At 37.1% G+C, this 27126-nt stretch overlaps 1 protein-coding gene across 2 annotated transcripts in view; it reads left to right on the top strand.

Moving 5' to 3' along the window:
• The window catches only part of Acaca (acetyl-CoA carboxylase alpha), a 153947-nt gene that overhangs the window by 21216 nt on the left and 105605 nt on the right, over positions 1–27126 (top strand). The window contains exons 11-20 of one of the 2 annotated variants that reach the window (XM_050119581.1): positions 1943–2056; positions 3490–3603; positions 4512–4601; positions 5775–5893; positions 15579–15602; positions 18173–18316; positions 19085–19181; positions 20177–20284; positions 25951–26007; positions 26374–26418. In XM_050119581.1, the coding sequence (XP_049975538.1) occupies positions 1943–2056; positions 3490–3603; positions 4512–4601; positions 5775–5893; positions 15579–15602; positions 18173–18316; positions 19085–19181; positions 20177–20284; positions 25951–26007; positions 26374–26418 (912 nt within the window). The remainder of the gene's footprint in view (positions 1–1942; positions 2057–3489; positions 3604–4511; positions 4602–5774; positions 5894–15578; positions 15603–18172; positions 18317–19084; positions 19182–20176; positions 20285–25950; positions 26008–26373; positions 26419–27126) is intronic. The other variant, XM_050119583.1, reaches the window with a different exon arrangement.

The raw sequence follows: 27126 nt of genomic DNA, 5'->3' as shown, positions 1-27126 counted from the left end.
CTGTTTTGTTTTGGAAACACATCTGCCAACATGGCTGCCCTCTGATGGCATTATTAATGAAATTTAACAGAATGGATTGGCAATCTTGGTCTGTCCGGTTGTCCAAAGGAGGCTTAGACAGAGTACGTTTAGGGCTGTTAGTACCCTGCTGAATGTTGGCACTTAGCATGAGTGATTCTGAAGAACACTGATTGTTCCTTCAGGCTCTTAACACTGTGTCTGGATCAAGGCCAAAAGAATGTTGAAGAGTTACTCTACACATTATTTATTATTGCTAATCTTTTTCCATTTTCAACGACAGTGGAGAAAATAATACTTGAGGACTGAAGAGGCTCAGTTGTTAAGAGCATTTGCTACTCGTGTACAGGACCAAGTTCAGTTCCCAGTACTCACTTGTCAACTCACAACCGTCTATAATTACAAATATTTGAATGGAAAACTTCTAAGTTAAGAAAAACTAATGCAAATGGAGTTCCCTCCAAACTATATTTGATTTTGGCCTCTAAGAAGCTCTGATTTTTATGCTGTGTCATGGGGAACCCAGGAAGATTGTCACCCTGTACTTGGGAATAAATAATTCATGTTTTGTTTTTTTACTGAATTTCAATATTTTCTCCCACCCCATTCCACCCCCCCTTTTTTAAACAGATGCTGTTTTCCTTCTACCTTCTTTCTCATTTTCTCTCTCTCATGAAAAGAAACATGACTTTATATATTTCATTTGGTTTTGTTTTTCAAGTTAGAATAGGATCTGTAGTTAAGCAAGAGGATAACTTAATTTTTCCTCAACCTAAGTTGCTTTCAAAGGGCTTGTTCCCTATCCAAAAAATGCTGCAGGTTGGAGAAGTGAATGGCTTTATTTCATTGATTTTTTCAGCTGTTGGCCCTTAGCCTAGTTATTTGCAATGTTTGCAAATTATTTGACCTAGAATGCTTGCATGTTTTAAGAAGTTTTAGGGGACTGTTCTCATGATTGAAGTAAATTACTCAGACAGCAATGTGTTTATACATTATAGGGGTGCTAGGAAAGGAGGGGTTAGGATAGAGGTACTTATCTTGATCTCTCTACCTGCTCTTAATATGTTATTGCTTTTTATCTTCTTATGGTCTTGTCTTGTTGATGTACATATTTGCTAAGGTTCTGTTTTGCTTATTGCTTATCCGCAAAAGATGAGATTGAGTTTTAGTTTCCCTTTTTTGCTTATGCCTAGGATGGGTGGGAAGTAAACCACTGGGTGTTGATTGTATAGTGAAAATCTAGGGTTAGGCATCGTTTTCTCACATAATTGAGCCAGAAGGTCTGTTGGGGAGAAAGTTTGAGATGCCTTCTTCCTAGCATAATGGTATTGAATATTCCAAAAGTATTTTTGCCTTGTGACCTGGAAAGTATTGCTGGTTTTGGTAAACGTGTTTTGGGAAATGCATGTCTCTCTCAGAGGCCAAATGTCCTATGCCTTTTTTAAAAAAAAAGATATTTTAGATTTATTTTTATTGGCTATGACTATTTTTGTCATATTTTTGATATATTTGTCTACATGCATGCCTGGTTTTCTCTTAGTCCAGAAGAGGGTGTCAGATCCCTAGGAATTACTTGGAGTTAAAAATGGTTTAGAGCCACTATGTGGGTCCTAGAAATCAAACCTGGTCCTTGTGCACTTGCAAGAGCAGCAGGTGCTCTTAGGTGTGGAGCCATGCTCCAGTCCCATGCTCTCACTTGTACTTCTGTGATAAAGGTCTCTACAGGGATAAAGAATATCCCTATATGAGGGAAGGTAAGTATGGTACAGAAATTCCTCCAGCAATGGCTGATGATCAAGAGGAGAAGGAAGAACAGTGCTTAAGATGCAGCTCAGCAGTAGAGGTGTTTCCTTTCCCTGTTTTAGGTTCTGTCCACTAGAGTTGTTTTATAAGTTTATGTGTTCCTTTCCACATAAACACTTAGGATCAGTTGTGTGGACGGGACCCTACACTTACAGATGAGCTGCTAAATATCCTCACAGACCTAACTCAACTCAGCAAGACCACCAATGCTAAAGTGGCGCTGCGGGCTCGTCAGGTAAGAACATTTGCTAGTTATCTTGAAAGAGTGATACTTCTCATCGTTTGTACAGTTTTGGGCACAATGCACTTTCACAACGATAATGCAATGTTTTCATCTGATAACGTATTTTTTAAAGACAAAGTACATGGTTATTGTTGGGTTTCTCACTTTATAAAATACTGGTATTGTGGGCTGGAGAGATGGCTCAGTGGTTAAGAGCATTGCCTGCTCTTCCAAAGGTCCTGAGTTCAATTCCCAGCAACCACATGGTGGCTCACAACCATCTGTAATGAGGTCTGGTGCCCTCTTCTGGCCTGCAGACATACACANGGTGCCCTCTTCTGGCTGCAGACATACACACAGACAGAATATTGTATACATAATAAATAAATAAATAAATAAATAAATAAATAAATAAATAAATAAATAAATAAATATTTAAAAAAAATACTGGTATTGTTCTCTATCTTCTCTGCCAGCTCTCATTGTAGTAACAAACCAGGGTCAGGTGTAGGAAAGGAAACTGAGGGAAAGAAATGAACTCAGTATTTTTTACTTCCCAAAGGGAGCTTAGAGACAGATGAAAAGTTGTAAGTATATAGAAAATAATCAAGTGTGGAAAGCAGAAAGATAATGTCATGAATCTTCAGCACTAGCAATCAGAACAACCCCAGAGAAGTCCAGTTAGCTTCACCCTGTAGTCCTCATTTCCATTCCAAAAGGTTTCTGCAGGGAAGCTGAGAGTTCGCACTCCCTTTGTGTTTTCATTGCATGGGCATTGACAAGGACACAGCATTTGAAGCTGCTCAGTGACCTTCTGCTGTCTCTACAATTGTATCCATTTCACTGAACTCCTCAAAGTTATTGAACCTCTCAGTGACCTGCTGAGGATATTCAGGTCCTACTGACTCCCTGTTTGTTTGTGACACTGCTTTTACGTTCTGCCCCTCACATGTGTCAGTGTTAGCTCCTGATGCCTTCTTTTTGGCGCTGAGTACCTGGGGCTGTCAAAGCAGCTTTTCTTCTCTTTCTACTACAAAGTTGCAAAAGGCTAGCTATACTGCATCCACCTTCCCCACAGTTGCTCCTTGCCAGACCTGATTCCCAATTAACAGCTAGTCATGCAGTCCCCAAGACTAGCAGCTTTGCAAAGGTAAATCACATGCACTAATGGAACTTGATTGAAGTTGTTTGCTCTCCCTCCCCCCTACCTCTATGGGATATTGTCCACAGCATAAATCATGGTGAGAAGCAACTGAGATTCAGTATTTGGTGGCATTGACATTTATACTACAGGACCTAGACGTTGTTTTATTTGTTCTCTGTTTTATCTTTGATGTCTGCATTTATAGATTTATATTTATTGCTTTTGTATCAGGCGACCTAATATGAGCCTAAAATAATCACTCCCTCAGGAACTTATACCTCTTGTTTTGCCTTCATTCTAGGTTCTTATTGCTTCCCATTTGCCATCATATGAGCTCCGCCATAACCAAGTAGAGTCTATCTTCTTATCAGCCATTGACATGTATGGACACCAGTTTTGCATTGAGAATCTGCAGGTATTTATAATAGCCCCACCTACCACTTCACACTCCTGTTCCTTTTATTCTCCATAAGCATATTTCAGTTAAAGATTTAATAAATTAATTTGACTTCTGTGTAATGAAATTTTATTCCTTGAATTTTAAAAATGATTTGTTTTTTTTATAAAAATATTGCATGATTATAACTCAGCTTTAAAAATCAAATGGGCCTTTTTGGATAGAAGTGTCCTATTGAAGTTTCTATCTTTTGAAAGCATTCTACACCAGAATTAATTGGCAACGGTATTTGATTTCTGATGCTTGAATTAGATGCATACATAGATGACTGTTCCTCTTCTGGAGACAAAACTATTTAAATATCATCTAATTTTATTTTATTTTAATGCTTACATTACATTTTATAAAGAGCCAATTTTATAAAATTATTGGATAATTTTGCTACAAATGAAGGACTTCAACTTTTTTAAATAACATCATTTTCTTAGGGGTGCCTTTGTGTTCTCCTCCTTGGAAACCAGGGTACCATTGTTAATTGACCAAAGGAATCTTCATATTTCCTGTAGGCTTTCCTCCTAGGGAATCTAGAAGCAGAAAGAGGTAGATTTTTTTTCTGTGGTTCATAGTGTAAATCTAGGGTTTCTATTAGCTTTCAAACCTGGAATTTCTGATAGTGGAGTATTTGAGAAAGTACAAATAGAGGTCTGAAATGATAATGTTCATAAGCACTTATATTGGCATATTATTGATACATTTTGATAAACATTCTAAGAATTTTGTATGTCTTAATCCATCTAATCCTTAAGGCAAACCTGTGAGACAAGGTATTATTATGTTCTCCAAAACCATTATGTTCATATTTGGCATATATGAACCAGTAGAATTTTTAGGTCGCACTGAGTATTTCGATATCCTTTGCCTTTCAGAAACTCATTCTTTCGGAAACATCTATTTTCGATGTCCTACCAAACTTTTTTTACCACAGCAACCAGGTGGTGAGGATGGCAGCTCTGGAGGTGAGTATTCTGGTTTGTGGTACAGTTCTCTCCATGGGTTTGCTGGAGTTTTCTGTCTGGTTGATGTCATGCCCTTTCTTTTCTCTTGGTCTTTTCTTCTGGAACACTAAATGCTTACTTGGCTACTTTACCTGCTGTTTTATCTGCATTAATCGCCAGCTCCTAGGTCTAATAACAGGGAAATAACTGCCAAATTTTTAAATAGTCTGTTTTCCAGATATTTGAATTTTTCTATTTCATAATAAATAAGACTCACAGCATAAATCCACCTATTATATCTTACCATTTTGTGATTTGAGCCAAATGTTAGTTATATAGTGTCTAATGAACTGTGGTTTAGGTGCATTACTTTTCCATCTAATCCTGTATTTCTATAACATTAAAAAAAAGCGAGACTTTGAGGTGAGGTGACTTGCCCAGAAAATACAGATTTATTTGAACTTGGGACAGTCTGACTCCAAAGACTGTTCTGTTGCACCACAGCATACCACCTCATTAAACACAAAAATTGCAAACCCTGAATGCTTCCTTAACATAGCCAAGTAGATATATTTTGAAAATGAGAGGGAGAAGTTTTTTCAGTGATTTCATGTAATAGAACATCACATAGTCTGTTGTTAGCTTTCTTGAGTTATTTTTTATTTGTACTCTGTGGTTAAAGTGTAAAGTATCCTACTCAGTAAATATCAAATATTTGAAATATCTTGGTGTTTTTCCAGGCTTTCATGTCATTTAATTAAATGCCTTCTCATATGCCTCACCTGCTGATAGAACCTCATGTAGCATGTTATGTGCATGGCAAATTGAATACGAAGTCTGGGAGTATGAACTGCTGGTCTTTGCTGAGATATACTCTGTTGCTGTTTCTTTAACTATTGGATAGAGTTAGTGGGTTTGAGATATTACATGTCACATTATTCCTCACTGCTTTTTCATGTAGTTGAGGATGGAAATCCTTCAGAACTGATTTGGGGCAGTCAGATTGGAGGTGGTGGTGGTGGTACAAGATAGATTTAAAAAAAAAAAAAAAGTAGCCTGGAATAAGCACCTCTTGCTTTTCTAACTGCTTGATTTCTCTTCTGTTATGCTAATGAATTAGACATTTCCTTGTTTCAGCCATCCTCTTCATTTCTGTTTCTGAAGTATATTTACTAGGGATTATTTTTTAACCAGGTATATGTTCGAAGGGCTTATATTGCCTACGAACTTAACAGCGTACAACACCGCCAGCTTAAGGACAACACCTGCGTGGTGGAATTTCAGTTCATGCTGCCCACATCTCATCCAAACAGGTGAGCTTGAGCTGGTACATACACCTGATCTAGCCAGTGGCCTAAGACATAGTCAAGGGGAGTGCTAAATGACAATTCCTTGATATTTGCAACAAGAAATATAAATAAACAAATGGACAGATTTGAACTGAGAAGAGCTTCTTAATGCCTGTGTCTTCTGGGGAAAAGCAGCGTGTTTCTAGGTGGTTAGGGTTATTCTGTTCATTCTTGTTTGTATATGTAATTAAAGACCACCCTCTCACCTCCCTCCATTTCTTCTTTCTTCCCTTCTTTTGATTCCTTCTTTCCTTTCTCACATGAACATTTGACTTGCCAGACCACCCCCAACACATACTCTAATTTAAGACATCAGTTGAAACAGACAAGAATGCTGTGTACAAGTTCTGCTTTGTCATGTGCTAACCAGGGTTAATCTACCTGAGCCAGTCTCCTTCTGCCTTAACATTAACACCCGAATTTAACAGTGGTAAACCAGTCAGGCTTTTCTTTTTCTTTTCTTTTTTTTGTATTCACACTTGAAAGCCAAACTTCTTAAATATAGATCAGTTGCTTAATTGGCCATCTAGTTCCATTATTTTTCTCTTCCCACATCCTTTAAAATGTGCATATGTAAATTTGGTTTTGCTTTGGGTCTAAAATGAAATTATTTATATACCCATTTAAAAATATTCTGTGACAGTGAAATTCTAAGATTTCCAAGATACACATGTTCATTCCCTCCTGTATTTTTATTCTTTTTAGTAACACCACAGGAAATATAAATACCACAGCCAATCATACTCTGCTTCTCTCCATTTCTTCTTTATTGCCTTTGGTTCTTCGCATGGTATTACAAACCACTATGTCTTTGGGGATCCTTAGTCATAGACATCAGAAATGGTTTTGTTCTGAATTGCCACTTCACCCAAAGCAATAGAGCCTTTGTGGAGACAAAGAAGTCTGTGCTAAGACTTTTGGCCACTGGATGCCACTGTTGATCCAGCAGAGGTCGACTGATAACAGAGGCATCTTCAGGAAAGTATGTCTCTTCTTTGTCTCAGAAGATCCTTTTACTTTTCCACCTCAAAAAATATCTTGTGGCTGGCAGAGAAAAGCATATATCCTTGATTTAGCAAGCATCTCAGTGCGTTTTTGCCTCCATGGATTTCAGAATCTCATTTTCTAGAAACGAATGGTTGTCCTTCATCGAGCAGCCAAGTACTTGTGGCACATATGGGCTTGGCACTAGGTCTTTCTTTTCCAGCATTCCTTGAATAATTGTAGAGAACTACATGCTATACTTAATTCTCTGTAATTCTCAAGACAACCTCCCTTTCTTCCTGCTTTCTCCTGCCTCTTTCTTGTGGGCAGTGATTTGTAGTCAGCCTGCAGGGCTCATTCTGATGACTTCCTTCCACATTGCTCCCCTTGTCTTTGTGAATTGCTCTCACCCTATCTTTTTTCTTTTTACATTTGCGTGTGTGTATGTGTTGTCTGTGTATATACATGTGAAGATATCTTGCAGGAGTTGTCTCTCTGGCACTGTCTTTTAAATTTTGAGGCTATTTGTTTAGTTTGATAAAAAAAAAAGATGACTAGAAATTGAAAGTAATGCTTAACTGTTTTGTTTAGAAGCCTTATTCACCTTTATACATGAAGGAAGTAAGTCTTGGTTAGTGCTGATATGGCTTCAAAGTGTTTTTGTTTCTCCCAACAGACATAATGTATATACTCCCATGAATAAAGGCCAGGTTTGAAAAGAAATATAATCTATAGGTTCTAAAGTTTCCATTGATTATGTGTGTAATTGTAAAGTTGCTGGAATGTTATTATTATTAGTAGAAATAGTGTTTATATGGATGTGCAAGTGAAGACAAATGCAAAATAAAGTTAAATAATCTTTGTGAAAATTTTAAATATCTGCTGAAGAGATGCTTAGTCAGTAAAACACTTATCACACAAAGATGAGGACCTAAGTTTAGATCCCCAGCACCCATGTGAATGTCAGGTACAAGGAATACATTTGTAACCCCATACTGGAGAGGGAGAGACAGGCAAGAATGTGTGTATGTTCACACCTGAGCATGCATTTGCACACACACACACACAAATCTATAAATGTGTAAATTAATTTAAGCTCTAAAGCCTTTTTTTATATAAGTTTAAGATCTGATGATTACATTTGACCCCAGAATAATATATTTAGTTTCAGAGAATAGCTTATTCAGAAAGTTATAGATTTGCTATTTGATTTTATATTCGATAAGATTTTATATTTGCTTACAAATATATTTGGAATTATAACCTTATTCTGATTCCAATTGATGGATTACAATTCAGTTTTGATTCTACCCATATCAGATTTGACCAGATACTATCAAGCAGGCACGTGGCCTTCCATGGAACATCCCTAGGCCTCCCATATTTCTGATCATTGGACTGCAAAGGTGGTGGTGGTGGTCTCTATAGTTTCTTCAGTTTAATAATTTTGCAGAACCTAAGCACCACAGTTTTATTTGCAGCTCTGTCAAAGCTCTTATGTCATTCAGGCTGCCCCCTCAATTCACAGCCCCTCTACCTCAGTTTCCTGAGTGCTAGGTGTATGGTTGTACCTCATTGTGCTTTGCCCTGGTTTTACTATAAAGACTAAAGATCAGGACTAGGCAAATGAAACCTATGGAGGAAGTCTGGGAGAACTTCAAATCCAGTGTCATCGTTCTTCCTCTGTAGAATCAAGGCACACCACCTTTTCCTTCTCAGCACATCCGTGTATTCACCAGTCAGGAAACTCCCAACAATCTTGTGTTGGGTTCTTATTGGGATTTTATTTCATAGGCATGATGGCACAAATCATAAGCCAAGTGAATGTACTCAATCTTTCCTCCCCTGAGGTCAGGCTAGGACAAAGCACTAAGCCTTTGACCACATAGTTGGTATTTCTAGTGACTGACCAGTTTCTGTCTGGAGTCATGTCACCTCTTAGCATAAGCTTAGATGAGATGCGTGGGAGGCATAAATAGCAAAATGTGCTCCCACTGCTTGGGAAACTCCAAGGATTTAGAGTCTTTCTGCTAGCAACTGAGAAAATGGCTGAAAACTCTCAATAAACCTGTTACCCCCTTTTAAAAATTCTTAGCTAATTTTTTATAACTCTATTATTTTTCTTTCATTGTGTTCTAAGGATTATCAAAATTATTTAAACAGTATCTTTAAAAAACACACACACATATTGGTATCCTGGTATCCTATCCCTGATTTATTTTGGATTAGAGTCCCTTCAGTGACTGTTTGTAAAGTTCCTCTAATAGTTCAACACAGTGTAGTAGAATCTAATGTAAGCCACATATGTAATTTTAAATTTCCCACTTGCTACTTTTGAAAGTATAAAAAGAAACAATTGTAATAACATATCATTAAAATCAATAAAATGAAATATCTTTTTAATATATAATAAAAATATTAATGTAATATTTTTTCTTATTCATATTTAGTCCTTGAAATTCAGTTAATTTTACATATATAACATACTTCAATATAGACTAGCTACTTGTCTATCACTCCATGACCATACACAGGTAGTTACTGCCATACTGTTCAGCTCAAATCTAGGCCAAAATTTAATTAGGACAATTATATTGAGTCCTTTTATTTTATATTCATGGTCTTGTTCTTAGGAGAGAGGGGGTAAAACACATCTTAGGTTGCTATTCTTAGTAGTTACAGGAAGTACCACACCAGATACAGAATTATAACACTTTACACGTACTTCAATAATTGCTCTGTTAAAATAGAGAATGTAGAATCACATACCAATGCAAAGCAGATTAAACCTTTTCTCCAACTGGAGTTAACAAATAAAAAATTTTGGGGGAAGAAAATACTTTTTTTGAGTGGCAGGTATCTTTTTGAGACAAGGCCTTAAAATACAGCCAAGGCTGGTCTCGAACTTAATATGTATCCAAGAATGACTTTGAATTCTAGATCCTCCTGTCTTCACTTCCTAAATGGAAGGATTACAGACATGCTGGTTTAATAACAACATCCTATTTAACCAGTTACTTTTGCATTTCCTAGTCCTTGACTAAAATTGTTGAGCATGGTGTTAGGAATGTCTTTGTAAGCTGTCATAGCTATAAAAACTGCTAGAATTCCCACTATTGATTTGACCCCCATACGTTGGAATAGAACATGGTTCTTTGTCTGTAACCTGGCAGCAGCAGTGAGTTTTGTTGTTTGTTCAGGAAAATGCTTCAGATACCTTTTGTATTGAAGGCCTATGTTTTGTTAGATTTATATTTGTTATACTTGCTTAGATTGTTGAAACATAGGCAAAAGCACATTTGCAAATGAGTAGGGCAGCTCTAAACAAGGGAAGGTTCCTTTTTAGTACACTTGGTTAATTAATTTATAAAGTTTTCTCAAGGCTTTTCTTCAGTATTCTATTTATTTTTATGTACATGTTTTGCCTGAATATATGTCTGCATCATGTCCCATGTCCATGCCTGGTGTCCTCAGAGGCCAGGAGAGGACATTGGGTCTCCAGAAACTGGAGTTATAAATGGTTGTGAGGCACCATGTGGGTGCCGGGGAATTAAGCTGCATTTCTCTGGAACAGCCTCCGAGCCATCTCTGGTTCCCTCAATGATTTTCTTTGTTTTAAATAGGTTGCTAGTTCTTTGCTAATCCCTGTGATTTCCTCCCTCATCCTTACTAGGCATCCTTTATTTGGTGTGTTATTTTCTTCTTGAACTTAAAATTGCCCGGTTTTCTCTGTGGACTGTAGTTTCAGCTTACTTGGCTTCCTTTGTGTTGCTCATCAGAGCACCCTGTTTTATTCAGACGTCCCTGGTCTAGAGTTACCTTTTTCTTCGTATTCCCTTCGTTTGACTAGTAGCTAAAGGGTAATTAGGGACCGGTGACACGTCTATTTTCGTATATTTCCTTTTAAAAAAGAAAATATTAGAATTTAGATTTTATTTGCTATTATGTATAATTTTCATTTTCCAAGAATCAGTTTTAAACTGTGAATTGTAGCCAGTTAGCAGTTATCCTTGAGGAGATGTATGTAGGATTCCTCAGTTATTTTCTTATGTAAGTATAGTTGGGACAGCTTCTCTACTTCAGGAAACTAACTCTTAGTTTTCAGAGTCCATGAGCCCAGCTCTTTGAGTTCAACTAGTTTTTTACTTGGATTGATCCTAGAGCTCAGGCTTTATCATTTGCCATTTTTCTCATTAAGGCTTAAGGTCTGTTGTATTTGTATTCCCTCCACCTCACCCCACTCCCGTCCTCACCCTTTTCCACTTTTGAAACAATAGTATCATTTACTAGTGCTAAAAATGCCAAAACCTTGTTATACTGAACCATTATCCTAATGCCTCTTTTTTTTTTTTGAAGGTTTGTTAGATGATTTGATATTAGGGATTTCACCTAACCTTGAACATATTAAATGTCTCAGAATAATGTAGAACAGAATAATGAAGAACAAGTTTTTCAGTTACTCTGTGTAGTGAAAATTCTAAAATATATTTTTTAATTATACAAATATGTCTAAAGCACATTATGATGTAAGTTCTGTGACTGCATTTGGCTCTATATTGTTGACAGTCTGGGAGTACAAAACTTAAAACTGAAAATAAATTTTGTATATAACACATAGTATTTAACTTAGGCAGTTTTTAAAACATTTCATGATTCACTTAAGTATGAAAGATGATGCTAGTGATGAAGGTGAATATATACTTGCTGTATTTTTCCATGCATATTTCATAATGGGTAAGGACCTTTAGTGTTTCTACCTATTTCTTAGATAAAAATCCATGCTTTAGTTAAGTTGGGTTGCATTGCATTTTCTGTGGTGTTTGTTCCCTGTAAATCTGGCCTTCTGTGTTTGAGTGCTTTAGCTCAAGTACTTTGCTTTTCTCATGCCTTACACTCAGAAGAGGTTGGCTGTGTTCTTCCCTGATAACACATTTTGTTTTTGTTCATAGCTGGGTTTAGTGGTTTGGCACCTTAGGTTTTTAGTTGTTGGTCAGTAGTCTTTAGACCTTCTTTTTATTTGTGAAGAAAGTTAGAAATGAGAAATCTTTCATGTGACTGACTAATCAGCAGCCTGCCTTCATTCTTGAGAATGTTGATAATCTTTGACATCCAGAGATTAGAACCCTCTTTTGTATAGTACTGAGACACTCAAGTCATCCAACTTGTAGCATTTTTAGCAATGGGAACACTTGATTGTAGTTAGCAGGGTAGAATGAGCTATAAATAAATATAATCCTACAGTGCTTGCTTTATTCATTCAGGGTAGTCTGTTGATAAAATGCAAGCATCCGGCAGAAGAGAAGATTCTCAGCAGGTTTAAGTGCTTACCAAAGTGCTTTCCTGTGTCCATGGCTCAGCTTCTAGCCTCTGCTGTATTATTTTGGCACTCAGGACTTGTAAGATTGGAGAGTCGAGTTTAAAACTCTCAATATAATATTAGTGTAGCCCAAGGTCTTCTTGTCAGGGAAGACTAGCTGGTTCTAGGGGGAAGGAAAAGCAGAATCCAGGGCATCTGTCAATCCCTGTAGTTTTGTGCTGTGGATTGGTAGCTAATTATACAGCAGGCAGCAGTAATGTATTGTAACCCTGTTGGCATCCCTGTTTCAGGAAGAGCACAATCTTCCGTCAGAGCAAAGAAGGGGCTTTGAAGAGGCTGCAAATGAATGAGGCAATAATCATTTTATTGTAAACCGAAGCTTTGCTATGGAATCAGGGCATCTGAACTGTGAGGAGATTGGGGAGGGACACCAAGAGAAATTTGTTGTTCAGACATATTTTTTACAGTTCTTGATTTGGATTCTTCTGCTGAAATACAGTCACATGAGGAGACCACCACTGGTCACAGCCAGTCAAATTGCTCTTTCTCCTGTGGTACTATTGTTACTGGCTGCTAGTAGGTTACTCAGCCGACCTCTTCTGTTTCTGCTTTGTTGCTTAATTTCAAAAGATTTGCCCTGTACTAACTCTCAGCCACAGCTTGATATAACCACTGCTGATTTGCATGCATCCCTATCATTTTTATAGGGTTCTTTTTTTTTTTTTTCAGTTAGAAGGCAAAATAACCAGGAACATTTTTATATGATATTAGATCTGTGTAGGGGCTATCTAAAACCAAGCAAAACGAAATTCGGCTGTAAGGGGTTGTATAAGGCTCAAAGAACTTGAAACGGTCAGAGAAGTCAGTGTTTGTTATATTAAAGAGGACTCAGCTAGAACTCTAACTTTGCATTCATACAGGCTCCGTAGCCATTCTAGGTTGGTGGTTCAATAAAATGAGAAGTAACTTAATGTCAAGAATTTCAGGACTCAGAAAACTTCTATTGTCCTTTAAAGTCTATATTGATGTTGATCAAATTCTTAACTGATCTGATAGCAGCTCCTGTACAAATAATCTTTAATGATATGACTAAGCATTGGCCTGTTAAAAAATAGTTTGTCTTTTCCTCTCATTCAACTTTTTTATGACCCCTAAATTCTTACTCTACCAATGAGGATGATTGATTTGATTTGGAACTGTTCTTTTAATTAAATGACAATATTGGGAGGTTTTGCCTCCCCCTCTTTTGCCACACTGTGTAATAAGTATTTTCTATGACAAAGCAACAGGGGCTCCCTATGAGAACTTGAAAATTTCTGGTGGTGAGGGGACTAGGGTAGCTACAGAAGTAATGAGTCCATTTTATTAGTTTAAGAATTTGGTTAACAGTTGACTTGTTCTGGTTCTGAAACTCTGCAAACCTAGATGAATGGAGTCAGAGATTGCTTTGGTTATAGGTTTCTTCTCTCTGAACTGGGTTCCTAGTAAGAGAACCACTGTGCTAGTGACTTCATTGTTTAGAGTAAAACAAAAGAGTTAAAACACTTCTGGTTTTTTTTTTTTTTTGACCATCTGTACTAAATTTTCTGTTTAGCTACCCCCAGCTTTGCTGTAGAATCTGTGTATTTCCTGTATTCATGAGGTTCCATTTTCCGAAGTGAGAGCTCATGGAATCCAGACAGTAAAGAGTTTTGCACTTCAAGTAGGTCTTGTTGTCTTATGAGCTCGCCCTGACACAGGTTTAATACAAAGAGCATCACTGCTCACAAATCACACAAGGTGTATAGTTTGTGTGCAGTGATATGTCACAGCCTTTTATTTATATGGCCAGTTCAGTCTACCTTGCTCCTTTCATTGCCTTGGAAAATGCATCATTTTCCTTCTCTAATCCTTCTTCCCACACATCAGCAGTACTACCCGGTATGTTTTGCCCATTAAGACTTCTGTATGCCAGAAAACACTAATAATGATTCTGTGCTGTTAAAAGAATGTAAGAGGGTTAAGAAAGCAACCAGTCAATCCTCCTTACAGTACCCCTAAATTGTGGCTGATATTCCTTTGCTACTTTAACTTTGAAAGTAAGAGTTTTTGTTTGATTCATTTTTCTGTTTGCAAATATCTGACATCAAAATTCTGAGAAATACTTTCAAATACCAAAGAGAATTCAAGAGTCTTGCCTTATTTCCTCTTTGTTTAATTCAGTCTGTTTGCTTGCTTGCTTGTTTGTTTATTTCAAGACAGGCTTTCTCTGTGTGTCCCTGGCTTATCCTGTAACTCACTCTGTAGACCAGGCTGCTTGCACTAGAGATCTGTCTACCTCTGCTTCCCTAATTCTGGGATTAAAGGTTTGCACCACCACCACCACCACCACCTGCCTCAATCTTTCTTTCATGAATTTGGCACATCCTTTATAAGGAAGTTAAAACTAGTCAAACTTAGGTACAGTTTTATTTATGAAAGGCCTAGAGTTTTCAAACTAATAACAATTAAAAATAGTTATCCTAAACTCATTTAATTAAAGAATATTAATTGTAGCAAGTTTTATCACACTAGTAGTATAACTTAGGTTCCTCAGAATTTTCAGTACTCATAAACTCCTTTGCCCTAAGAAACCTGGTGCCTTTCAGAAAGGAAGAGGTGGCTGAATTTCAGGGTGTCTGCATCAGTAGATTAATTTCCTTAGAGGAGATTGTAGATCCATTACATATTCCAGAAAAGCAATAAGGCAGTAGGAGCTATGGAACCATCATCTTATTGTGCCGTTATAATAGGAGCAAGGAATAATTTAGAAATTTTGTCAGGGATCATATTTCATGTTTTAATGTATGATATAATATAGCTTGACTATTTACCAATCCATGTTTTACCTCTATTCAACATTATTTTTTTGTAATGAGAGTTATTTAGAGAAAAAAAAAATCTGGGACTGGAGAGATGGCTTAGTGCTTTAAGAGCATTGCCTGTTCTTCCAGAGGTCCTGAGTTCAATTCCCAGCAACCAGATGGTAGCTAATAGCCATCTGTAATGAGATCTGGTGCCCTCTTCTGGCCTTCAGAAATACGTGCAGAAAGAACACTGTATACATAATAAATAAATCTTTTTTAAAAAAAATCCATGGTAAATACATCTGGACCCTGTCCTCAACAGCTGCTGTGGTGAGGTAGGTCAGGAGGATGCCTCTTTGGAGGCACCATGGGGATTGAAGGGTAATGAGCACTTAATTACATTTGCTGATACCAGAGCTGCTAAACTGGAGCTCCTGGTGACTGGTCTGTATCTACTCTGACAATTCTTTTATTATGGCTTTCACTAACCTATCAGTAACTAACTGTGGTTGTTTAATTACAGAGGGAACATCCCCACGCTAAACAGGTACCGTATATTTAGTTTCTTTTCCAACTAAAAGCACCCTCCCCCAGTAACATAAAATAGTGAAACAAGGTAAAAAAAACAATACTATAGTCAACAAACTAATGTGTTATCTTCTGCTAGGGAATCCTCAGGTTCCCCTTGGGCATACTGAGTTGCTCTTTCTGTTTGGAAAACATGTCTTCAGCTGTTCCAAAAGTACTTAAAAAGTGTCAGTGCGGCAAAGACCACTTTGAGCTCTGCTTGAGAGGGAGTGTGTCAGCTGATGTTCAGCATTGCTGGCAACATCTTGCTGAGTTCTCATTAGAGCTGGGGCTTTCAGAGGAGAAACCCTTAAGGTTACTCTTCTTAGCCTGGCAAATTTTTCATAGTATTTTCAATTTTTAGTTTCTCTAATTTGCTTCTCTTTTTAGAGGAATAAAAGTCCAGAAATAGCTGATCTCATGTTTCATCAGTTTGTTAACTGTTTTTCTAAAGTATTATGATTTAAGTCATTTTATTTTATACTTGTAAGAGTATCATTGGAAAAATATATTAAGTCTTGTTACATTGAGCCGTGAGAGAAGTTTCCAAGTCTATATATGCAACTGATACTTTAATATGTGTTTTGCATTTCTCTGCTTCCTCAGCCAAGCAAGGTCACATGCAAGTTTGAGAGGATAGCAATTCTGACTGGACTAAATCCACAAAATGCTAAAGCAGTGACAAGTTGATGGCAAATTCTTTGTAGATGCTGCATGTGAAAATGTTTATAATCTTACATTTTTTTCTCTCCCTTTAAAATACTATGTAACTAAAACAAATTATAGCCTTATAGCTCTATTTAAATGTGGGTGGCGGGGAGTATGCTTTTCTAAGCCCTTGGTCTTCCCTTAGCGTGTAAGCTTGGTTCAGTTCTGCCAACCTTAACTGTTCGGGCCCATGAGCACAGTGGTAGAGGGAAACTGAATCATGTATATATTTCCCATGGGGTTCCATCAAGTGAAAAAGATGTTTAACCCTATGTTTGCCACAAACCCAGCCTGTTAGCTTATTTAGAGGGGGTTCTGTTTAAATGTTTTCTGGAACCCTTTGCCTCTTTCCTGTCTAGTGATAGGCAAATAGAAAAGGTGCCTCACAAACTTGCTCCTTTGATAAGTATACTTGGTGATCCTAGAAATCAGGATAATAGCATTTCTGACTTAATACAGCTCAGAATCCCAGTTTCTAGTGAGCACCATATATAAAAGACTTGCTTGATGTGTGCTTCATTTGTTTGTTTCACTCATGGTATCAATGGTTTCCTCTTTCAGTCTGCCTTCTCTTTCCCAATACTGTTGAAAAATGAAGTTCCTTTCCTATTGCCATCGCTTACCAAAAGAATAAAAACCATGAGTGTGAGTCTCTTTAGTCTGTGTGAGCAACATTCCCATCCTACAAAGCACCTCATTGCCTTTTATAAATATGATTTTTCAGAGGGCCCAGACCTCAAGCTCACATTCATTGTTCTCTCTTCCTCCTGCAACATTGCAGGTGGTGTTCTTCAGGGAGATTTTTAAATAGTTTTCCAAAGTGCAGGTGTCATCATCTCACTCTGAACTTACTTCAGATCGATGTGCCAGTAATGTGTCTTACGAATCCTGGTGGCATCCTTTAGCTTGGTCCTTTTTAACAGGCTGTCCCGATTGGTCAATCATTAATACCTTATGATATTATTTATAAGTACATTCTGCTGAGATGCATCAAAGAATATTCATATTCATTTTGGATTTAGATTGGACAAATCAATTCAGCTCTCTTTAAGCATCTCCATTTAGCAACTGCTTGTCATGCTTACACATACTTTGAGACCAATGCTCTGCTTTTGTATCTTGCTAAAAGTTAATAAGGCTTTCAGTAGAGGTATTTTTGCTCTAGTACAAAAGTGTTTAAATTTAAAAAGGAACTTTTGCAATATGGGCTTAAACTCTTTCAGAAAGGGAGAACTCTAATCAGTAAATTTCTCAGTCTACCAATAGAAAGGATAAATACCTCAATAAAGTTCCTTTAGAGGACTTCTGTTCCACAAATAACTTGCTAGAATTATTTACTAAACTACTTCATTCTTCTTAATTAGAATTACTATTTGATATCTATAAAACTGTGTCTGGGAATGTTTAACCTATTACAATTCCTAAGGAAAAATGTCTTAAATGTTGAATAATGGTAACTCACTTGGCTTGTCTTTTTTTTTTTGAGAAAAGGAGATGGGGAAGATGCAGGATGGTTTTTAACCCCTATGTGCTGCTTGTTCACCCAATCTATCAAACCGTTCTGTTACAAACTACCATAACATCCCTGGTAGTCCTTAGATGTCTATCTGAAGAACTTTTGGAGTGACAAAAAAATAGTGCTGAAAAATTCAAACAAAGCACGAATCTTGCTACAGCCTTATCTGTAGTGGGGAAAAAAACAAAACCAAAAATGAACAATAGCAACAAAAACCATATCTGCTCTGTAACCTGACCCTACATGAAAGTTTTCTCCACACCCCTTTTCCCTTGTTAATCTCCCAGTCCTTGCTCCTTGTCTAATGAACTTGATTTACTGTTTAGAATGTCCTTTGCCTCCAACCTCAACCACTATGGCATGACTCATGTAGCTAGTGTCAGCGATGTTCTGCTGGACAACTCATTCACTCCACCTTGTCAGCGAATGGGCGGAATGGTCTCTTTCCGGACCTTTGAGGATTTTGTCAGGTAAGGCATTAGGAATGTGTCTGTACAAGGGAAGCCATGGACTTCTAGTTTTGGGGAATATCACTTTACTGAAAAATAAAGCTTCCCCTGAAGAGTCATGAGCCAGCCAAAGAGATACAGCCTTCATTGTATATACCCTCAGAGAGATAGATATCTTCTGATTTCTACTCCTTGTTGAGACTCTTAGCTTCTCCTTGCAGTATAAAGCCTGGACAGGAAAAAAAGAAAAAAGAAACAATCATCTTTTCCTCAGGAACTAACAGAAGAAGCTGTCTGCTCTGTGATGAGTGAAATGTCAGGAGAAATTAAACACAACACTAGAGTGAGTCCCACTAGAGACGATACATCTTTTGATTAAATGCATTCAGCATCTATCTCTTGATGTATACTGATGCATTACCCTAGGGGGAGGGGTAATTACATTGGCCTGTCGCTGCTCCAGTCCCAGGCTCCTTCTGTTACTTTAAGAGCGATGATGACAGCACTGCACATATCTTACATATGAAAACAAAACAAAATCAAAAAAGCTTTATATCATTTTTTTAAAAGAAAAAATATATAGGTTTATTAAAGTTTAAACAATCCATCCTACTAATTTCTGCCACTTGGTGATATTTTGCATGTCATTTCTAGCTATTGGTATTTCTATTCTGCTGACTGTTGAGCACACTATAGGATAGATTATTCTTTTAGACTCATCTACCATGGCAACATTAGTTTCCTGCCACTTGAGTTTTTATTGTGGATGTTTCTCTGGTGATTTTTTAGGATCTTTGATGAAATAATGGGCTGCTTCTGTGACTCCCCACCCCAAAGTCCCACGTTCCCAGAGTCTGGTCATACATCGCTCTATGATGAGGAGAAGGTATGGTACTCTCTTTGGAAGACTACATTTCTCTCTCAGACATAGTACTTATTTTTTTGTTTTGTTATTTTGGTTTTTAAAGACAGTTTCTCTGTGTAGTCCTGCTGTCCTGGCTCTCACTCTGTAGACCAGGCTGGCCTCAAGCTTACAGAGATCCACTTGCCTCTGCCTCCCAAGTGCTGGGATTAAAGACGTGCACCACCACAACCAGCTCCAGACATGGACTTGTACTATACTATATCTTTCTGACTTTGGAATGGTACTTTTATAATGTGATATATTACTTGATTTTGTATGTCTCTTCAAAATACTTTAAAAAATAATAAATGGAGCCAGATGGTGGTGGTGCATGCCACCAATTACACAGAGAAACCCTGTCTTGAAATATTAAAAAAAAATAAATGGATATAAACTCTAAAGGTGGAATTTGATATTTTGTTTTTAAAGGTGTCCTTTTATTAAATGAAATCCCTTCTTCTGATTTCTCAGTAAATGAATATTCTGTTCTTTCCCTCCCTTGTTATCCCATGTTTTGATAAATCCATCATTTGATACCATGTGAGGAACTATAGTAAATGGGAGTATGTTACGCAGCTTTCTTTCCCTCCTGCAGATTGTTTAACTCCCATTTTGCTGGAGACACCGTGACTTTCTTTTTTTTTTTTTTTTTTTTTTTGGTTTTTTGAGACAGGGTTTCTCTCGAACTCACAGTGATCTGCCTGCCTCTGCCTCCTGAGTGCTGGGCTTAAAGGCAACACCGTGACTTTCAAGTTTGTTTCAAGAATTGAAGCTACCTTAAACTGCTGCTCTTGATGTTTTATGTGCTTTATTTAGCTCTGCTATGACAGTTGGGCAGTAGTTTGAGTGTGCTTTTTACTACTGAGTAGCAAACCAGAATATCCTATTGCTACTGTTCTACTAGGTACTGTGACTTATTCCAGTTTTTGTAGCAGCCAGCTTCATAATCTTCTTTGGTTTGTATTCTTGGTTTACAGGTCCCCAGGGATGAACCAATACACATTCTGAATGTGGCTATCAAGACTGATGGTGATATTGAAGATGACAAGCTTGCAGCTATGTTCAGAGAGTTCACCCAGCAAAATGTGAGTCTTTGACTAGCTTAAAGATGTTGGTGGCTTTTTCTACCTGTGAGGTTGGTTTTTTTTTTTTTTTTTTTTTTTTTGACAGGATTTCCCTGTATAACTGCCCTGGCTGTCCTGGAACTTGCTTTGTACAGCAGCAGGCTGACTTTGAACTCACAGAGACCCACCTGCCTCTGCCTTCTGAGTGCTGGAATTAACCATGCCTGGCTTACTTGGAAGGTTTTTCATTGATTGTCTTTTATCATAACTCTCAAGACTATGGCTAGTTTTGCCTACTGGAAGAAAATTCCAAAGTAATTTAATTATCTATAATGAATATCTTTTTTATAATCAGACCTCAGATACTCATTTTTTTTTAAAGTATGTTTTCTAATCTCTCCTAGAGTTTTAGTTTTGAACATTCATTGTTCAATCTTGAGTTCACTGCTGAATATTTCCATTTTGTGGCAAGCTCCATATGTACCCAACTCCATGCAGGTTCTTTCTATGCTGTCTTCTGCTCCCCGCCCCCCATTAAAATATTTGCAATACTTCCAGCTACCTTTTCAGGTTTTTGATATTGTTGTTGTTGTCACTTGAGTGTATATCACATTGTTATTAAATTCCATACTCAACACTTAGATTCTTGTCATTTTTATTTATTTATTTATTTTTATTTATTTGAAAAAAATTACCGCCTCCTCCCCGTTTCCCGTTTCCCTCCCCCTCCTCCCAAGTATCTCCCCCTCCCCCCTCTCCCCTTCCCCTCTCCCGATCCCCTCCACTCCATTCCCCCTCCCTCTCATGAATGATGAGCAGATTCTTGTCATTTTTATTGCTTCTCCTGAGATGTTTTCCTGTCTCTCGTGTGCCCTTCCCCCTCCCTCAGTTCTGAAGGAATTATATCAAATTTTGCCTCCTTGGTAGGACTAAGTAGCTAACCTAACTTCATCTTTTAAATGATTACTACTTGATCAGCATAGATACATACAAGAGAGGGTATATGTGTGTGTTTGTGTGTGTGCTCGCATACTTTTTTTTTTTTTTTTTTTGGCTTTTTGTTGTTGTGGGGGATTTTGTTGTTGTTGTTCTGAGACAAGATGTCACTGTGACTACCTGGAATTCACTGTGTATACCAGGTTAGCCTCAAACTCAAAGAGATATACCTTCCTCTACTTCCCAAGTATTTGAGATAAGTGGCAGCTTACATCTTTAAACAATAATGTATATTTATAAAGAAATTCTATCTCAATTTTTTTGCACCTTTCTATAATCTCACAAGTTTTACATGAGTCAGGAGTTATTCTAGTGTACACATGGAAAAACTCATGTTCTGAGAGGTTAATTAATACTGTTTTATAACCAAGTGGAAGATAATAGAGCAAAGCCTTTCATGTCAGATCTATAATATTTAGAAAATGATACATTTTTATCCTCATCAATTCTAGCGAGGGCAACTGAATAGTCATGTTTAAGACAGTAATGAACAGTGGTGATGATCTGGGAATAGAAATCCCTGGCCTCCTCCATACCAGACAACTGCTCTGCTACTGAGCTATACTCATGATATGTGATAGATGTCAGGGTCTGCTCTTAAAACTGCCTGTAATAGTCATACCCATGTGTTACATTTGAAGGAATAGCACTGACTGCTTATTATAAAGAACTTAGTAGCTATTTTAAAACTTAATTTAGCACTCTAAAAAGTTAGTGCCCTTGGCATTCATAACAGATAAAAATACCTAGGGAGAAAATAATGTAGTAATTAATACAAGTAGCATTTACTGTGACACTCTCAGAACAGGTGAACTGATGTTGGAATTGCAGTGGCCAACACAAGGAGATTGTTCTTCCAGAGAAGTATGTGGTTACTACATAAAATTAACCTTTGGTCAGTAACCAAGGTTACCTCAGTGAAGGAGTCCTGCTATACATGGCAGTCAGTGAAAGTTTCTGTCTAGATTTTTTAGATACAAATAGCCTGTATTTGATTGTCTTTTCATAGTTTTAGGCTTTTTGTTTTTCTAAGACCTAAGATTGCATACCCTTATGCAGTGATCTAAAGAGTTTCCTTCAATTTTGTACATTGAGGCAAAGGGAAATCTGGTGTCTTTGCTTAAGGCATTAGGAAGGGTCAAGACAGAATGCTAACACTAGGAGCCTAGAGAAAGCATCAGTTAAGATGCTTACCTTGGAAGATTTGCTATGTTCATCTACATATTTTTAAAATAGATGTGAGAAGAGGAGAGAAAAGCAATTTTGGAAAAAAAAAACTAGAGTAATAAATTATTTTGTTTTTTACTTCATAATCATACTTCTAGCAGTTTAGAAAAAGTTTTTTTTAAAAAGCACACATTAAACTATCAAATAGGTTGATCCAAATAGTCCAAATAATCTTCTAGTCCCAGCATGTCTTTTTTTCTCTCCTAGAAATTAGGATCATATATTTGTAAATGACTTGTAGAGGAGATTGAAGCAGTCAGTGTAAATGGAGTTTCTCCAGGTGATGACGCCTAATCGCTGGGTAATAGCTGTGGACTTGCTGTGAGACCTGCATTATTACAATGTAATCAGAATCCTGTTGCTTTGCTGTTATTGTCAGCCACTTGTGGAATTTTAAAAGCATAACAATTTTGATTTTAAATCATGGCATTATTAAAGTTATTTTCTTCCCTTGCCAGAACATAGCTATTGATGCTTGTCTTTGAAGGCTTCGGCTGTAGTGGAATTCTTTGTTGGTGTCTGAAGTGTTTCTGTTGCTCAGCATACTGAGAGCATCTCCACATCGCTTTTCTTTTAGCACATTTTATTTTTATTGTAATGTCAGTATTTGTTTACTTATACTGAAGAGTATGATGACAGTATGGATAATTTTTAAATGTGTTAGACTAATGTTTACTTTTATTTGACCTAGGAATTTATTATGAAAGTTTGCCTATAGAAAATAGATTTTTCCTATTAGGTTTTGCTTATAGTATCAATAATAACAATTTTTTTACTCCTTAATATCATAGCAGAAATCTAGAAATGGGGGGAAAAGGTCTAGACACTTGCTTCTTTATAAGAAAAAAAATTTGGAATTGATAAAAACAAAAACTTGACAAGCATAATGGTGCACACCTTTAATCTCAGCACTTAGGAGCCAGAGGCAGGCAGATCTATGAGTTTGAGGTCAGCCTGGTCTACAAAGTGAGTTCCAGGATAGCCAAGGCTATGCAAAGAAACCCTGTCCTGGAAAAACAAAAAATAAAACATAAAATCAATGCACTTAGATATCATCTCCACCCTCCCCAAGACAGGGTTTCTCTATGTAACAGCTCTAGCTGTCTTGGAACTCGCTTTGTAGACCAGGCTTGCTTCTAATTCATAGAGGTCTGCTAATACCACCTGGCCTATATATTATCTTGAATGTTAAGATGTGGAGACCAGCAAGATGTCTCAGACACCTGCTACCAAGCCTGATGACCTGCTCTCAATCCCCAGGACTCACACCCATATAGACACAAACAAATGAGTAGATAAATGTAATCTTTAATTTTATTTGGTGTGTGTGAGTGTTTTGCCTACATGTATGTTTGTGTGCTATATTTATATATATGGAAGCAAGAAGAGAATGTTGGATACCCTAGTGGTGGAGTTATGGCTGGTTATGATCTGCTGTATGGGTGCTAGGAATCAAATCTGTGTCCCCTGAAAGAACTGCTAGTGGTTTTAACCACTGACCCATCTCTCTAGCCTCAAAAAATGTAATTTGAATGATTAAAAAAATAATTTGTCTATAAACTGTTAGTTCATGTTACATAGCTAGGAATGTAATCCAACTGCAGTCTTACTGAGGGCTGTAAAAGTCTACATATCTTTTTCTTTCTATTATTCATGAATTCTCCCAAATCAGTTTGTGGGATTGCTTTTCTGCTTATTACCATGTAGCTCCTTTGTGAGGACATTTAAAACCTACTATTTATTTGTGTTTTGGAGCAAACAAACAGTACAGAATTGAGGAAAACTTAGATTTGGGAGTTCAAGACTCATTAAGGCTATCTTGAAACCACTGTCCTCTGTTGACTTATAACATCTTGTTTACCTATACCAAGTGGAGCGTTGTTTTTGAAGTCATGATCCTTCTCCTGTGTCCTCTTGGGTGTTGGGATTACAGACATGTACCACCGATCCTGGTGGCTTTTTATTTATTTACATTTTAAAATATATATATGTGTGTGTATGTATATATATATATATATAAACATATATATTATTGCATGCATGTGGTTTTTTTTCTGTTTATGGAGATGTGCACATAAGTGAAAGTGCCCACAGAAGGTACATTTGATTTTACAGATAGTTGTGAGCTTCCTGAATTGCTTCCTTGGGAATTGAATTCTAGTCCTCTAGAAGAGAAATATGTCTTAACTGGGCGCCTTCTCTCCATAATATTTTTATTAATTCCGCAACTATTTTAGACAGTCTGTTTTGATCATATTCATCCACATCCAGACTCATCTCATTTCCACCTCACGTCACTTCCCACCCAACTCTGAGTTTTCTTTCTTTCTTTTTTTTTCCAATAAGTCCAATTTGTGTTGCCCTACAACTCTCCTTGGAATGAGGCCTGCCCTGAAGTTATTCAAGCTACTAGGGCTCACATCATTAAAGAAAACTGACTCACAAGAGACAGGTCTTCCCACTTCAGTTAATGCAATCAAGATTACCCTCAAACAGGGGCTGGAGAGATGACTCATCAGTTAAGAACACTGCTCTTCCAAAGCATTTGGGTTGAATTCCCAAGACAGCTCACAACCTTCTTTAAACTCCAGTTCCAGGAGAGTTGATGGCCTTTTCTGACTTCCTTGGTCACTGAATATATGTGATTCACAGACATACACTTAGTCAAAACACCCATAACACAGAAAATAATAATAAAATAAACTTTAAAAAAAATACCCCATATAGACATGCTCACAAGGGCAGTGGTGGCACCCACCTTTAATCCCAACACTCAGAAGACCGAGGCAGGTGGATCTCTTGAGTTTGAGATTAGCCTAGTCTACAGAATGAATTCTGGGATAGCCGGGGCTGTTACACAGAGAAACCTTCTCTTGAAAAACCTGAACCAAACAAAACAAAATTAAAAAAACAAAACCAAGCAAACAAACAGACATGCCAACAGACCATCCTGCTTTAAATAATCCCTCATTGAGACTCTCTTCCTGTATGATTCTAGATTGTCATGTAGACAGTTAACAGTAAGCATTCCAGTATGTTTTACCTGGAGGTCAACTACCTCTAAGAGTTCATATAACCCTTGCTTCTCTGCAGAGTTCTCTTTCCCTTCCCTCCTGATCAGTAGAACCTCTATTCTTTCACGTTTAATTCCAGGAGCAATGAAGATTCTGAGATGAGATCTTTTTCCCAGAAAGGGTGCTTATTCCAGTTAGAATCTTTTTTTTTTTTTAAATACTTAACTTTATTTTATGTGCATGTGGTATAAAGGTGCCAGATTGACTGGAATTACAGACAACTGTGAGCTGCCATGTGGGTGCTGGGAATTGAACCTGGGTCCTCTGGAAGAGCAGCTAGTGCTCTTAACCACTGAGCCATTCCACTAGCCCCTCCAGTTAGAATCTTGTAAAGACTAAGTAAGGTAAAATTTGGTTGTCATCTATTTTACGTTTTATGTTTGTTCACAGAAAGCTACTCTGGTTGAGCATGGGATCCGACGACTTACGTTCCTGGTTGCACAAAAGGTATTGACATTTGAATTATATCTGTCTAGTGTTTATGTTGCCATCACATTTTTTGGGTTTCACTTTTTTGCTACAGGATTTCTCTGTTTAGCAAACAGCTCTAGCTGTTCTGGAACTCTATAGACCATGCTGGCTTCGAACTCATGGAGATCCAGATGTCTCTGCCTCGCCACCATCTGACTGCCATCACATTTTTAAAGATAAGAAATAGAGTTACGATAGTATGTTATCTATAGATTCTATGTAAAGAAATAACTATATCTCTCTAAATTTAATTTTTAAAAGACTTGATAATTGGTATTCTGGGAAGGACTTTCTAAACTCATTCTGCTAATTTATTCTCTTTCCTTTTTTTTTATGTGAAAGGATTTCAGAAAACAAGTCAACTATGAGGTGGATCAGAGATTTCATGTAAGTAAAGGTATCAACTATCAAAGGTTTTTTCTTTGCCACTGATTACTTAAGCAGAATATAGCTGCATTATATGAAAGGATTATACTTGAGAATCATCCCTATAAAGTATGGGAATGACTTTTTAATTCTACCTAATATTCCAGCATAAGTTTCTTCTTCTTTTAAACACTACATTGGAAATCTCAGTGTAACTCTTGAGTTGTTGATAAAGATGAGAGTATACATTGCCTTTGTTGAATAAGAAGGAATTCACCAAACTTTTTCCCTGTGCACACAGTAAGTCAGTAAGAAAGCAGTACCAGTTATTCTTGAGGTCTTAGTTTCTACTAAAAGCGGATCCAAGTTCTGATACCAAGAAACCTCAGTTCTGAAGATCAGTAATTTATTGCTTAAAAAATGCTTTTGTAGAGGTCAAGTTGCAATTTTGTATGTTAATTCCAAGAGCAGGAATAAATAAATATTAAGGTTTTAATAAATAAATATAAGATTTTATTGGAAGGAAAGTTAAGCTAATAGTAACTGTCTGAACTTTAGTTTACACTGAGATCATAGCCAGTATGAAGATACTGATTAAGACCAGAAACCTAGCCTATATTCATATGTCAGTCAAAATGACTGATTGTAGTCAAAATGTTTCATTATAAATTGCTTCTTTGTGCTGGGTGGTGGTGGCGCACGCCTTTAATCCCAGCACTCAGGAGGCAG

The sequence above is a fragment of the Alexandromys fortis genome, unplaced genomic scaffold (assembly GCF_014885135.2).
Source record: "Alexandromys fortis isolate MF-2015 unplaced genomic scaffold, M_Fortis_MF-2015_v1.1 scaffold_173, whole genome shotgun sequence".
Taxonomy (NCBI): domain Eukaryota; kingdom Metazoa; phylum Chordata; class Mammalia; order Rodentia; family Cricetidae; genus Alexandromys; species Alexandromys fortis.
This window is presented reverse-complemented; position numbering and strand designations above follow the sequence as displayed.